Below are 16498 nucleotides of genomic sequence, written 5' to 3'. Positions count from 1 at the left end.
GGTCTTGAGCCTTTCTAAACTGCTACAGTACATTGGTCTTAAGACAGGGGGTGACTATCAGTTCTTATGTTTGTACATGTTGGGTGGGCATGCTGTGAAATGCTAGAATTTCTGTTGCAGTGTCTTAATTGCAAAGAACCGTTGTTCGAACTGTGATTCTGTTATGAAAAGTCTGAGTCTGAACTATTACAAACCAACAGCAAGCCTTGGAAAACAGTGTTTTCTAACTTTGAAATTCAGGATTACTTTTAACAGTCTATAGTGTAATTTAATGATGATGGTAGTGGTAGGTGCTAATGAATGTAATTTTTGTGTGGATTTTTCGTATTTTCATACTTGCTTTGGTTTGGTGGTTCTGTTGACTAGTAATTATACAAAATCAGAATAATACAAATCTGTTAAAATGAAAAGGTTATTGCTAGAAAAAATGCTGTGATTTATCACAGAAAATTTGTAATGCTACTAGAAAAGTTAGCTAGGCATTTCAGATGTGTGGTGCTGTACTAATACAAGTTACATGACATTCAGAATTCACATGGTCAAACATAAACGTTTTCTGTTTTGTTGGGGGTATTAAGTCTTTCTCTAGTGAAAAAAAGGATAAAAGGGGCATGAAGAGTGGAGCAGCATATCGTGCCCTTTTATTAAGGCTCGTTTGTTGTGCCTGTTACACATGGTAGCTCTCTGGACAATAGAAACACATTCAGCAGCTGCTATTTGGAGGAAATACAGGTGATGAACTACCGAGATGCTTGGTTAGCTGATGTGTCTGGAGAAAAACTGTGCCATGTCTTTTCTTAGTCTGTGCCTGGAAAGGAAGGAGGACTTTCACTGCAATAACTTTACTAGATCACTCTCACTGAGACATTGTTATCATTGTTGTGTAAACAGGTATTACTATAAGCAAATGTTTAAAGGACATGAAAACAACAACAAAAAAATCATGATCTAAATCTGAAAATCTAATGTTACAATTTCTCTCTTTCTAATCAAAACAAGGTAACTGCTAATATTCTTGGAATACACCTATTTAAATACCAAGAAAGCTTCAAAGGTACTGTAAGAGTGAAATTATATTTGCAGAGAAGGATTGAGGGAGCAGCAGAGAATGACAGAACAGGTTAATCTAGGTTGGCAGGAACCTCTGGACCCCATCAGATCGAGCCCCTCCTGTTCAGAGCCAGCCCAGCTTCAAAGCTGGAACCACTTACAAAGTTCAGTTCGGTTGCTCAGGGCCTTATCTGGCCATGTTTTGGAGGTTTCCAAGGATGGAGATTCCACAGCCTTGCTAGGCAACCTCTTCCAATGTTTGACTGCTCTCACTGTGGACAAAAATCTCCCTGCTATCTAATCCTTGTTGCAAGGCATTAGCCATCTGTTGTAGAGGTTGTTTTGAATAGTATTGCTTATTCTTAATGAGTCCTATGAGGCAAAACACTTAAACTCTCACTTTTCAAATTCAAATAAACCACTGTCTGCAAAACTAATTGATAGTGGCAGTGGTTTAATTTCTCTCTTCCTAGTCAAGTCCTAAGTACTGAAGCTGCAAATCTGCGGAAAGTTTTGGTTTTGTATGCCTTCTCCTTGACTGTTAAATTGCCACCTGCATTTTGTGTAGTAACAGAACTGTCCTTCCGTTTCTGTGCTTTTACTATTCAAAGTGCAAAACTAAAATGCAATTGCTCAGATATTTAAGTTGAAGTGTTTACTTTCCAGATGAAACTTTTATTATTAGCAAATAATATTGAGTCTATTAGTAATAGACTTGCTCTTTAATTACAGCAGGAGGACTAATTAATCTTCTGAAGGCCTAGTGAATTTATTTCATGGGGAATAATAAAACCTTTGTAAAAGTGCTAGTATGGATAATGGGTAACTTCGTTTCCTAAATAACCCTAGGGCACTGCTGGAATACAGTCCTTTTTCTTAGTCTTAATTGTAGAGTGAGTTATTAAGGACTAAAAGCCTGCAGATGAGAGCTTGTTGACAGTTTGTCTGCCCCTGGAGAACATAGCAGACAAAGTACTTTCATTTTTAAAGCTAACAATGTATTTGCATTTTGGTTAGTAGTCCTAGTCCAAGTATCAAAGGTTAAACAGACTGCTTCTTTTAGCTTAAAACTGGACTGTGTGACAAACATGGAGTTCAATTGTTACTGTTACAATTCCTTTATTATTATCTTTAAAAACATCTGCAAGTTCCTATTCCTTTCTTTGGGTGTATACCCAAAATTAGCATGTAAACTCACGTAAAAGTGCTTCTTTAGAAAACAGTACTCCTCAGTCTTTTGTGAGAAAAAGGTCAGGGTTGCTTTGTAGATGTGAGCACTGCAGGCTTACTGGGAAATGCTTTCTCCTGATCTCTGATTTCATAGGAAAATTGCAGAGGTAGAAACTGCAAAGGTGCTTCATTAACCCACCTCTGTAGCAGTGGTCAGTTCTCACCAGTCTAGGGAGTGAATGCTGTCACTGGTGCCGTGGGGTTCTTGATGGCCTAATATGTTGTTCACTGTTTTTAATGGCTGTAGGTCTAGAATTTTTGTAATAGGTGAGGCTGGTAAAAGTCCTTTTGATGTAACATAAGTTGTCACAGCTTTCAGCTCATCGTTGAAAATGATCATTATATTGGTCCCTTAGGTATGACTTTCTGTAGCCAGGCATATTGGAGAAGGGGTGAAAAGTTTATAACACAGAAAACACTCTCTGCTGTTCATGGTCCAAGTGGGATTTAGTGTGAGCAATTTGTGGGTTTGGTTGTGGGGTTTTTTTGTAGGTTATTTTTGGTTTTGGTGGTGGTTTTTATTTGTTTGGTTTGCTTTTTAAATCAAGGCATATCCTGAGCTATTTACCTTTGAATGTTATGGCTGCATGAGCTGTCTGACTTTTAGCTGCCCTTTACAGAAAGAGTGTTCTCTTTGAAATTTCATTAATTTGAAACGCCAAAATATTTCTTTATGCCTTACTCTGTTTCAGGGGGGACATCCTGCTATGCTAGACAATTAGGTCAAATCTGTAAGACCTGAAATTGCTGGGCATTATGGAGGAAAAAGCCCAAAAGTTCTTTAAAACAAACAAACAAAAAAAGATGAAGTGTTTGGTTTTGGCTCTATGAGGTGTAATTCATTTAATGGCCTTATTATTTTATTTTCTGAATATACTCACAATGTGTTAATATTTTGCTGCATTTGCTGGGAATTCTAGTTTTGGGTGTTCTTTACCTAAATACCATTAACTAAACCCATAAAAATTCAGAACCTTAAATAAGTGAGCTCTTGGTTTATTACTCTCTTGAATTCTAAGGCTCCCTAACAGCATGTCAGCCATGGTCTCTCTAATTCTGAAGTAAAATCTGCAATTTCTTATTTCTTTAAAATTTGTGGTTTTTATAGATTGTTTCTTTGGATAGGGCTTAGTAGATATGAGACTCCATAGAAATTGTCTTGCGTTTGCTATACAACTAATTGAAATTATAGACTTTGGAGAGGAGGGAAGTTTATCTTGAAATAAGCTTTCCTCGTGCCATATTTTTGCATTATATGAGTACAGTTACATAAATAGATAAAATAATTGTCTTTAATGGATAGCAGTATTTCACAGCGGGTAGCAAAACATTAGATAGTACTCTGAGGGGAAAGTTAATAGACAACCCCAATTTTAATTCAACTCAGATGAAATACTAAATTATGTTGTTTTATATAGGCCATGCAACTGAACAACTGAGGTTATATATGATCCTCTGCATGGAGGTGAAAAGAAAAATCATTGAAGAAATACCATACTAGAGAAAAAAAAAGAGCATGCAACAAATGCCTTCCACAGAATCTCTCTCTGATCTCCTTAAGTGTTAAAAATTATGTAAAATGTTGTCCAGCAACATTTTAAATTATTTTACTGGTTCTGTTCTGTGAAATTTAGACATACAAATCAGTAATTTGTGTTGTATAATTTCTATGTTATGTTTAAATAATCTGATAAGTCAGGTGTAAATAATCATAAATTCAAGTGAGTCTTCCTAACTAAGAATTGCAATTAGTTTATTTTTAAGACGTTAACCTGCTTAATGATTAAATGGTACAGTGTGCCACTGGCAAAGTCAACAAGAATGCAGGGAGGAACTGAAAACATTTCTGGCTTGAAAAGTACCTCAGAAATATGTTAAATTTCTGGAGTAGCAGCAGCAAAGCATCAATAGAAACACTTCTGCCTTTTAGAGATCATAGATATATATTTTACTGAGTTTCTCAATATTAATTTCTTATTTTCTTTTTTCTTTTTTTTTTCTTTTCAGCCATAATCAGCAGACCACGTCATTTAGACATCCTGTGACAGGACAGGTTTCTCCAGAAAATATTGAATTTATTTTGCGAGAAGAGTAAGTAGTTTTATACCCATATCAAGAAATCTAAGACAGTAACACGTTTACCTACATCAGTTTAGTAGTTTGACAGTTCTTCGGGTATTGTAGCAAAAATGTCATAGAAATGGTTTATGCTTCAAAATTTAATTCTCATTGTGATAGTATGTTTTTGATTTTAGCACTGTTCCATGTTAGGGCTTGAGGGAAAATCATTACCAAATCTTCATAAAAACCCAATCAACCAAAAACCCCCAAAATAAACAAAAAGACAAGACAATATAAATAGCATACTTAAACAATGATTCTTTAGCCTTACATAAATATCAGATATACAGAACATAAATGTAAAATGTCTTTAGAGCAAACTGGAAGGTTTGACTGAGATGGAAATACACAAAATATTACTAGTTTCCATTGTAATTCCTTGGTTTTCTTATGTTTTAAATTTTCTACATTCCCTGTCTTGAGCTGGTATTTATTAGAATTTTTTTGATTAGGCATTCTTCAATTTGTTCTAGAGAAATAAAATCATATATCTTAGTTTCCAGCATATTCTGTCTTGATTGTCTGATTAAAAAAAAAAAGTGTGTTCGAACTGGTGTATCTGGGCATGTTTGGGTCACTCCCTATTTCATTGTAGGGTTTAGCTACTCCTGTCATCCTTGCTGAATGCTAGATTGCTCCTGGAATCCATTCTGTAATGGGATGACTGGATATCTTCCCTAGACAGAGTCTAGGAGAAAGTTCTACATCACACTTAAAACCACTCCAAAGGGCAAGAGGAATGGAACACCACCAGATAGCTTTTCCTTTTCCAGCGTAGCCTTCCAACAACATTTAAGCAGCCTTTAGGCCTTTGTCCCTCACAAAGGCTGGGCATCATGCTGTAATGGCCTGGATGTGTGGTTTGTGTGGCTGTCTGCATGATTCTGAACACTTTATGTTTCAAGTTATGTGACATTTAATTTGCTTTGCACTTAATTTAAATCAGTGTAGCATTAAGAAAAATGAGGCCCAGAGAAGGACCTTGTGAGGGCTTTGCTGGCAATGTCTTCTACTGTGGACTTGGAGAGGGAGGGAGAAGTAGGGCATGACTGTACAGCCCTCTGCTCAGAGCTTCTGGTACAGCCTTGAGAAGTGCTTCTCAAATGGTTTAAAAAACAAACCAACCAACCAAAACGACAATAGCAAACAAACCCCAACGAAAACGCAACTGAACAGCTGCCAGCCCCCAAGCCCAAAGCAAATCCGAGGGCTAATTCTATGTTAAGGCCCCTGCTGAGAACCAGAACGTTGAACATATCAGTGTGTGGGAGAGGCTTGAGATGAGGTGCGAAGACTGTGGGATAGCTGCTGAGCTGGAGGTCACCCCAGGTGTTACGTTGTACGTGGGTGGCTTGCTGCTTGGGAGGGGTTTGCCTCCTTACAGGTATGCATCAAGCTGCTTCAAGTCATTTAGTGAGGAGAGCAGGTATCTTGCAATGGGGCAAATCTCAAAGATAGTATGGACAACCTGCTGTGCATCTGTGCTCCAACTTCCATCCATTAATTGATTTTTACTTAATCTGTTGTAAAGGTTCAATCTAATTTAATGTAAAGAAAATTTATACATGTGTAAAGGAAAATAGGTGTTTGGATAAAACTCCTTGGAGTGCTTCCCTGGGTTAGTCACAATCCCCTGGGCTGTTACTGGTTTTGTAATCATGGTAGCAGATAAAATATTAAAAGCAGAATTGAAAGAACAACTTGCTGGTGGCACATGGTTTTAGTGATCTTTTGTGTATGTTAGAAACTTTTTGGGAAGAGAACTGGAGGTGTTTATTTGGAGGGCAATCAGATGAACAGGCATAACTTGTCATCTCTAGATTTCAGTTACACTGAGATGGTATCAAAAGCAGGAAGAAGATATTATAATGTAGTAGAATTCATAGAGACAGGTGTGTTTTATTCTAAAAGAAGAGGGAATGACTTGAGGGTTATAGAGAGGAGTATATGTTTGTAGTGACTACTTGGGAAACAGTCTTCGCAAGAATATTTTTCTAAGCTTTATTATTGGCCTGAAGTACATACAGAGTGTTTTAAAAATTAGTTGATTTTAATATATCAGTTACAATGGATTTAAAGATGTCATTTTCAAGTGTGCGGGATGCTCTGGTTTCCTTAGTTGTGTATCACTTCTGTGCGACAGTGTGGGTTTTACACAGATGCTGTTCATCACAGTCATATGTGAGTTCCTGTCAAATGATGCTGTTGACGTATGTGGATATCTCTGCTGAAATCAAAGGAGCTGTTAGCAGCTCCCTGTCTTTAGTCCTAGGAGCTGTAATGGGACTGTGCCATGTTTTCAGTTCTTTTCCCTCAGGCATCAGGGATTTGTATGGAGTCAGTGTTGTTGATAGTGTATGAGTTTGGAATCAGTGTTGTTGATCATCTCTTATGATGAAATGAGTTTCACAAACAGGATGCAATCGAAAAGATAGTCTCTGGATTTGCATGGTCTATGGAAACTTTCCATCATGGGATCCTTTTGAAGTCCTTTTCTCTATAGCTGAAGAATCTTGTCTGAAGTAGTAGCACTCTTAGGGTTTCATAAAATGCGATTTATTTTTCAGTGCTGTTGTGATGTGATTTATTACTTACGGGTTGATTTTAATTTAAGATTAGGGCCAAAGCCAGGAGTTGTCACCAGACGTTGACTTGGGAGCTAGTGGGGAGACATAAGCACAAACTTGTTCAGGCTGCAACAAACATATCTATTAAAAGGACACATTTAACATCAGAAAAGTAGTTTACAGTAACCTAGAAATGATGAGTGTATGGACTGCTCTGGCTATTTCTCATCCAGGAAGCAATGTTCTGGAAGAAGATTTGAAAAGAAGCTTTGGAAAATGATGTCAATAAATGATGTAATCCTAACTTGATTATGAGTCAGTTGTGAACCAAACACCCTTGCCTCACTTGATCAAATGAGAACTGGTTACTGTCAGTAGTAGGCTGAGTCTGTATTTCACTAGTCTTTTAAACAATATCACATCAATTTTGCTTTTTAAGCCAAAATTTGATTTCCTCAACTCCATAGTAACTGAAGGATAAAAACAAAGGGCAGTGCCTGGAACCCGTAACTTCTCAGTTACATTATCTTTTGATCCTTATGTTATTCCTTCTTCCTAAAGGTGTTCTTATTTAGATTTATTTTTTTTTGAGAAATAATGATTAATAATTCCATATTTCCTGACCCATTCTTAGCTGAGACCACTGTCAAATTCTTCCCTCTGGTTCTGTATTTCCAAACTTAGCAGCTTTGGTCACTTAGTGTGTGGGACGTGTGTTCTGTACCTTTCACAGCCCTGCTTGAGAGCTAGATTTTCTGTATGATGCTTTTAGATTTGTCTTCTTTCTGATGGAGGGATTGATTATACATGAATGCAGTATTCAGCGTATGAGCTCATTGGTTTTTATAATAATTTAATTGTACTTTTTCTTCTCTATTTCTTTCCTAATAATTCTTAACAAAATTTGACTACTGCTACTTGTTGTGCTAAGATTTAAAAACATCCTTTCCTCAGATTGCCAACGTTGTATTGAGCGATAAAAGCTGCAGAGACGTTTTTAATTTCTTCCTCCTTTGAATTAGTCTTCTGTTATTGACACTGAATTCAGTTTGGCATCTTATCACATGGTTACTCATATCTGAAGATTATTTTTCTATCTGTTCCTGTCAGAATTTCAGTTTTTGTTCAGAATAATTTTTGTTCTCTATTGATTTGGTGACCTCACAGTTTTCAGGATCACCTCTAAATAATTTGAGCATCTTGGCTGTATGGGAAGTCCCTCTGGTAGCCTCTCTCCATTTCACAGTTCACACTTCACAACTGTCTCTTGATTTCTGTGCTTTGCTTTCATGTTTTTAATGAACCCCTAATCCACAAAAGGTCCCTTCCTAAACAACCAATGGAAAAATGAGTATTAATGAAAAGGCTGTCAGACAGGTGTTAGATCTCATTTAACCACATCATTATATACACACTTGTCTGAAAAATCTGTGATACAATTACATGATAGATGTACATAATGTTTAGATTTCTTCTCTCTTATCTTTCTTTAAATAATTGTATGCAGAAAGGAAGAAGCAGGCCCTTACAGACATGTATCTAATTGCATCTGTTGCCAAACACTAGTAGTTGTGTATTAAAAGCTTTACAATATATTTGTTACAGTGGTGTGTTTGCAAATGACAACATAATACTTCAAAGTTAAAAAAGGTAAGGCTTGAACATAAATGTAGAAATACAGAAAAAAAATAATAATTGTGCTTAATCTAACGAATGTTATCCTCATCTGCCTGGTTTTTATGCAGTTGATAAAGCCTGTATATCACCTCTGGGGAAAGAGCCATCTTATTTTGCCTATTGCATTTGGTTACTATAGCAGCAAAAATCTCAGGTGGAGAGAAAAGAGGAAACCCAAACAACCTCAAAATAAATATTCTATGTTTATATATATAGAAATACTAGGACAGTTGATTTTTTTATCTAGCTGAATAGGAGTAGCTGAATAGGAGATTTATTAGTATTAAAACTAGATTGATGTGTTGTTATTGCATCATATTTTGTTTCAACAATATAAACTTTCTAAGTTGCTGGTATGAATGTGGATCTTCTAAGTCAACTAATCTACATGATTCTTTAGGAAAAGGAATGTTCTCTCGTGAGTATTGCATTTTCAGTATGGGCTACTGGTGTAATAATTTTTTGGTGTTTTTTTGTTCCTTTTTTTTTTTAAGAAACTGAATATTGCCAGTGTAATTCTTTTAGCTGGTAAATGCGATTTCTGTAGACATAGTAGCACTGTTTAAGTAGAGTAGGGAGCTGCTTGAGAGGAGATACTATATAGAGGGTTGTTTGCAAGTATTTTAAAAAGATTTACAAGGGACTGGAGCTTTGAACGTACATACTGTGATTCTCTGTGTGTATGCACATGCCTAGGAGGTGCAGTAAGAAAGCTATCCTGAAAAAAGACGAAAAAGGTCACTATGAAGACAGAAGGGGGTATATTGGATAACAGATATTATCAAACATCTTTGGTAATAGTGAATTTGAACTAATGTTTCTGAATGCACAGAGTTAATGCTATAGTCACTTATTTTTAAAGATGAATCTGTAAATACTATTAGGACAGCGTTAACTCCATTAACATGCTGGGATGTTTCAGGTAATTCTGCATATTCTGCATATATTTATTTGCTTTTAAAAAGAAAATGAGAATATTAATTAGCTATTAAGAGACTTGAATACTTGAGTTTCATTATGTTCTGATTTCATGCAAAAAATCTATTGTATCCTTGAAATACTATATGCAAATACTTAATTTTCAGTATTGTTTGGTGTTTTCTGTTACATCTCAGGTACAGCAAGTTTGGATCACCAGTGTTTACTGCCAAAGATGTTTTCTTAGGAGAATAATAATGTATATTCTCTTTTGATGGACTTACTGTCTCTTTTGCTGGCTATTTGAATTCTTCCCTGTGGCAAAAACCTCACATTTTTTAAAAAACATTTTTCTCCTTGTGAATTTGAAGTTTATCATTTATCTTGGCATTGCTAGAAAAAGAAACTTGATTTATTGTCAGTGATCACTTTGGAAGTGAAAGCAAGTGGAAGAGAAATTGCTAAATGGCCACATAGTAAATGCTTAGAAATTATGCATTTATCATTCTGTATTGCATTATGATTTTCTGATAGTGAAGGTCTTGTTAAAAGCTTATCTTCCTCTGTAGTTGTTGTAAATATTTTTTATTAAAAACTGCAGTATGTTTAAGATACTGTGAAACAGCATTTTATAGAACAGGGAAAATCTGTCCAAACTGAGTTGAATTTGTAGATTAAAAACCATTCCTCTGGGGTTATTTCTCTTTTTATATTAATGTTTTTATTGAAAAAAATAATTTCAATTTGTTGAACCTTAAATTGTGTTTTTCATGTTTGTCTTTCCTGAGAAAGTTAGCTCTCTATGAAATAGCTACTCTAGAAAATAAAGAAACATAATCTAATCAGATTATCTGTAGTCTAGAAAACCTACAGATTTTCTGAACGTGTATGTTATGTACTCTTTCCTCTTCTCTCCACCTTCTCCTTTCATCCCTCCTCGCCCCAGTGAATATCTGGACAATAGTGTGCGACTGTAGTGTCCTACAGTATAAAACTCAATAGTTTGTGGTATGGACACTGTAGAGAATCTAAACCTCAAGGGAAAAAGAAAAGTTTTGTATCTTCTAAGGCCAAACATTTTCCTTGGATGGGTTTTGTTTTCATACTTTTGCGACTTGTTTCTAGCGGCCTTCTTAATGATATCACATCTAATAGTTTAGATTCATTTTGAGGAAGCTGTTAGTGTTCCTCCCTCATCGAAATACCTGCTCTCAATTTAGTTGCCTTGAGCAGGGAAATGGAACCTTTTTCATAAGTATATATTAGGAAAAGGCAAGTAAGATGCAAGCACGTTTTTCTACCTGTTTTGAAAGTTTACAGAGTGGAAAGGGAATAAGTGAGAACAGAGTCAAAAGCAGATAATAAAACTGGTTGATTGATCAACAGAAATAGCTTAGTCAGGCAGTGTTATATATGGGAAGTGTCTTAATCTGCTCTTTGCTGAAACTGGATATTCCTAAAGCTGATTAAATGCTGAAGTAGGATACCTGGTCCATAAGAGGTAAGGCAAGTTGACTCAAGCCGATCTGATGAAGCTCTCATGCATGAAAGGCTGGCCAGGGATTTTAGGGCCTTGCTGTAGTTTGTTCTTGTATCTCATATCTTGGACCTGAATGTATGTATAAAAGCTAGAAAGAAGGGGTTTATGCTAGATAAGCAAGGCATAAAGGAAATGGGATCAAAGTTGTGTTACTTCCTTGAAAGCTTAACTGAAACTGTGTGGTCACAAATGGAAAAATGTGTTTTCCCTGACACCAAATCAACTGTAAAAGCTTTTGGACAGGTAATTGTTCAGGTTTTAACTGAGGAAGAGCAATGGTGGCAAACACTTTCTCCTCAGTTAAACCCTGTGTTGTGCTACTACAATCACAAACTCTTCTCTGTTCTTATGAGTGGTAACTGCTCAGAATTACTCTGTTACATTCAAAATTGGGTTGAATTTCAGTGGTAGCAACAGTAGCGTTTGGCACGGCTTGTGTGTCTTGCCTCTTTTTTTTTTTTTTAAATGGCTTTGGTGAATTATTGAGATGGGAAAAGAAAAATCACAGCTTGTTAATTGTTTTGTTTTTTTCTGATGTGACTGTATTGCTACTTGTTCCTAAAATACAATTCACTAATCTGTGTTGTTAATGATTTTTGAAAAGTCCACCTGTGGGTTTAATTCATAAGTTGGTTTTGTGCTTGGCTGCTAAGGCTTCTCTTCACAACCTGTATGTGGGATTCCAGAGGATTTTGCACTTGTGTTTATCTTCTCATTTCTTCATCTGGGCAGCTGTACTGAATTCTTACTTGTTGAACAGGTTCTTATGGTAGGATTGATCTCACCTATGCTTTAAACAGGTATCTGCATCTGAGCTAGTTATGAAGATGTGTTGAATCTTAGTATGACTCAGAAGTTATTTATTTCTAACAGTATGTGTCATGAATTACACCATTTTGCTTAAAAGGTATTTTAATAATTCATATTGTAGTATGAATCATATTTTTGGCAGGTTCAAAGATCTAACATTAAGTTAGTGAAAGATCTAACAGTAGGCTAGTGTCACTTTGATTTTAAGTAAGAAGCCTGTTACTGCAGTGCTGACTCCTATCCTTCCCTCCCCAATACTGGCCGTTTCACATGTTTGCAGCCAAGCCTCTACATTGGGCACAATTTAGTTTCTCTGCATTAGCCTTATCTTCTCTGAGTGCTCTTTGTTATGTCTTGATTCTCTGTTGGATTTGCAGACAATTTGGCAGGTTTCTTTCTCCTGATACACAGATAAATACCAATCATCAGATGTCACTGGCAGCATCTATTTGAGAAATACCTGAAATCAAAGTAATAGGGGTGATGCAAAGGATGTTGCAGATGTATGGGAAATGTTTGACTAGCCTGTCATTCATTTGCTCGCTGTGGATCTTAAATATAAAAAGGCAAAGCTGGCTGTTTGAAACAATGTGCTTTAGATTATCTGGTTTTGTTTGTTTTCTAGACAGAATTCATCTATGTCCAAGCAACAAATAAACCAAAGACCTTCAAGCATGGTCAGTGAGACGTCCACTGCAGTAACTACATCTGCTGTTGATGCAAAACCTGGCTCTAAGGTAAAGGAAGAAGGCTATTGTTTCAGCTTGATGATTAGAACTTCACTCGCTTTAAATCCAATACTCTTTTAATGCTAATTTTAATAGTGCCATGGGTTTAGCCTAGAAGTCTAGTAACTTACTTAAAAGAAGAGATAATATCTTCTACCTAAGCAAAAACCTTTTACAGCATAGGAGCACCATATACCCACAGGATAGTGTTGAATGATAGTTTGAAAAATAGTGATTATTGTGACATGGAAAGTTTGAGAGGGGTCTTGTGAACAGAAGTAAGTATATGGAATACTAGTATTCCAACAAGTCTTTTGATAGTCCAGTGCATATGGCAAAAAGTGCTGTAGAATACCAGGAATTATAATTTGCAGTGCTTACTTTTCCATGAAACCTTACTGCTGTTGCTCCTTTTAGTCACAACTTAGATCCTTTTCTACCGTCGCTGTAGTGCACAAACAGTGCAGGCACCAAGTTTACACACAGAATGTTTAATAATAGAAAACCCCATTATTTGTCATTGACAAAGGGCCTGTGTTTATTATTGCACAAAATATAATAAAGCTCTGTACTTGAAGTGTCACCAGCTATTTTAACGCTTCTTTGACCTTACAATAAATTACAGTACATTGAGAATGGGAGGGGGCTGGTTAAAAAGAAGCAAAACAATACTGGAAGAATTAGCAGAGACAATATAGATTTCGTAACTTTGCCTGCAGTTTTTAAACTTCTCAGGTATTTTTTAAAAGCAAAAGTGTGAAGCCTGTTAAGTAACTGAGTTGAAGGAAGGACATTGCCAAATTGATTGCAAAGATATTTTTGTTGGGTTGCAATCACTTAAAATGTTTTTCTAATGTTTTGATATGCTTGGGTGAGTATTGGAGAAGATGAAAACAATTTCATGAAAAGGTAAAAAAGAATTTTTTGATTTTTTTTTTTTTTTAGACCCAAAGTGTATAGGTTATTGGACCAACATAAAGATTGTCATGTCCCAAATCTCAAACATACATTTACCTTTGAAGTGCTAGAGGAAGTTATCACTAAAACCAGTAAACTTAGGTTACCTGAATTACTCGATACAATTCTTTTTGATCTTCTAACAGTTGAATTTACCAAAATACTTGGGCATTTGTGTTTACTGTATTTATCTTCCTTATTCTGTTTTTTTTTTCCTAAGCCAGCACTAGAGGCAGAAGGCCCATTTTTTCACCCTTAAAGCCAGCAAACTTAATGGGGATCTGATACTCTGCTTTGAGCTGGGGATTTCTACAGTGGCACAGTTGACTTTAACTTAGCCAGGATCACACTTCTGCCAAAAAGTGTGTATCCTCTCTCACCTGCTCCTGCTTCCCCTTGTCACATGTTCGCACTGATCTAATCAGGCTTTGCAAAGCAGTGAGGTCAAAAATGGTGACTGGATACAGCTCACAGGGCCACCTAAGTGTTAGAGACTAGTTCACTGGAGATGTCAGAACTGCCAGCTAAAGGTGAGGGTAGTGCTCTTTCCACCACAGCTTGGAGAATATCCAGAATCACCTCCCTCGATCTTCAGTTGATCAGGTTTTGGTCTCTGCTTCTGTTTTGTTTGCAGTCTAGTATAAGTGTGGACATGCATGCTTCTGGCAGGCTCCCGGGTGTGACATTTTTTTAATACATGGCAGCTTTAGACTTTGAATAGAGTTCTCGTAGAGGGCTTGCCTGTACTTTGCTTCTCCCCCAAGTTTGTTTATATAAGTTCCATCCTGCTGTGGGCCTTCAATAAATAACTTTACCGGAGTTTTGATTAAGACACAGAATCAGTGTCTTCCTTAACGTATGTTTTGTTTCATCATTGCATGTGTTTCCAGGCTTGAAATCACTCCTCTTGTTCTGTAGGGTCAGAAAATCTGTTGAATTCCTTCCCAGCCTAACACAAAATTAATTCAAATGAACTAGCAATGAGAACAAGGGGTATGAAGTGAATAACCTGTCCTCCATTTTGAGGTTGACTTTTGACACATTGAGAGTAGATTTTAAGATTCTTTCATCTATTTCTAAATGTTTTCTTCCATTAATTCCATGATCATTCTTTCAAAGAGTGAAGTTCCCCAGTGCAAACTTGAGACACAGTCACGAAGCCAGAGACATGTTCTCTTTGTCTTGGCAAAGGTCTCTAGCTACCAATAGCTAAACATTATCTTTTTATGAAATGCTTTCCTAATTTTTTCCTGCAAATGCCATCACAGAACTGTGTAGGTATAGTGTTGGAATCCTTGCCAAATTCAAACTAATTTTTATATAGAGCTGTGTATTGAAGTAATACCAGATCATAAAGTGCAGGAACAGGTACGTGGCTTTCTGCTTGATTCTGCTGCAGAAAGTTGACAGCTAAGAATTGCTGCATTTGGGGTGGAGGGGGAAGGTAAGCTGCCAACTGTACAGCGGATTTGTCATTCTCAGTTCCAGATGAAAGAGATGGAAGACTTCTGGCTTCCTTGTTGCAGTGATCAAGTCTGAACTTGGATTGAATAAAACTTCTGAAATAAAAAGTAATTGCTTGGAAAGAGAATTTCATATGTTCTCTCCAACAATGTCAGTGTAGAGCAAGAATAGCATGTTGGAAAAAAGAAAAAAGACAAAATGATGCTTATACTTAACAAAATGTCCTTATGTTTCACTGATGTGCATATAAATATATAAGACTTCATTTTGTAAGACACATGAGATGGGCAGTTTCGCAGGAGCGCACATAGATTCTTGGGGTGGGTCCCACCATTTTGATGCTGGCATTGTCTGAATAAGTCATCTGAAGACTTCAGACCGATGCAGCCTGCCCTTCATTTTGAAATTTGAGGGGTGTGGAGTTGAGGGAATAAAAAGCAAAAGGGCATTCTGATAAACCACAATTGTACTCTGTCCCAAAGATCTGCTTGTTTGTAGCCAATTCCATTTCATTATTAACCGTATTAAAAGCCATTTATAATGATTACAAATGAAGGATATGGAGGAATAAAGATGTTTCAGTTTGAGAGTAAGGTATGTTTGGAATTTAGTCTGTTAAAGCATCTGATGATGTGAATGGAAGCTTGTAAATGTTACTGTGCTACACAGTACTTTGCCAAGTCAAAAGCAGAAAGGATAGCAGTGTGATGTGCTTATTGCTATCTATGTTTTGAGAGTGTTTTGGATGGATTCTGCGCAAGAGAAGTAATTGAATTGTTGATGACACTGATAGTTGCTGGTATTTTTCCAGGGTGAACTGGTGAGGTTTCCAACAAGTAAATAAAGATCAGGTCTAGCAGCTAAGAGGAACAGGCAATGGTGCCAGCTCTGTGGGACTGTCTGGTGCTGGTGTAAGCACAGGGGTTAGTTCAGGGCCACTGTAGATGAATGCTCAATATTAAGAGCAGGAATTTTTGTGAGTTTCAGTTTTTCGTGTCTGAAAAATAAGGATTTTCTCTAACTTTTTTAGAGATACTGAAAGGATTCATGAGTTCATTTGTTAGTGAAACATTGAGATTTTTTTTAATGGAGGAGTTTGACTGAAACAGGTGGGGTTTTTGTGGGCTGGTTTGGGTTTTTTTTTAATTCCCTGTAGGTTGAAAATTAGGTATTCTCTTATGTGTATATATTTGCATAATTTTACCAAGATTCAGTCTTCCTTTTTTCTATGTAGAAAATCTGTTCCAAATGAAAGGCTGTCTATATTTTCTTTTGACTGTCCAGTTTTAGAAAAAAAAAATTACATTTTATAATTAAGTTAGCAACTTTCCTCCTCAGCTAGAGGCTACTGCAAGGAAGATGACACAGTGATGAAAAGTGATTTCAAAATTTTGACTCTTGACATTTTGAGGTTTTTTTGCAAAAACTTATGAGTC

At 36.4% G+C, this 16498-nt stretch overlaps 1 protein-coding gene across 7 annotated transcripts in view; it reads left to right on the top strand.

Annotated features, from left to right (window-relative positions):
* Positions 1-16498, top strand: part of PLEKHA7 (pleckstrin homology domain containing A7) — a 158243-nt gene that overhangs the window by 84777 nt on the left and 56968 nt on the right. For all 7 annotated transcript variants that reach the window (XM_074842565.1, XM_074842564.1, XM_074842569.1 and 4 more), the window contains 2 exons: positions 4288-4371; positions 12539-12650. In XM_074842565.1, the coding sequence (XP_074698666.1) occupies positions 4288-4371; positions 12539-12650 (196 nt within the window). The remainder of the gene's footprint in view (positions 1-4287; positions 4372-12538; positions 12651-16498) is intronic.

The sequence above is a fragment of the Strix aluco genome, chromosome 16 (genome assembly GCF_031877795.1).
Source record: "Strix aluco isolate bStrAlu1 chromosome 16, bStrAlu1.hap1, whole genome shotgun sequence".
Lineage (NCBI taxonomy): Eukaryota > Metazoa > Chordata > Aves > Strigiformes > Strigidae > Strix > Strix aluco.
This window is presented reverse-complemented; position numbering and strand designations above follow the sequence as displayed.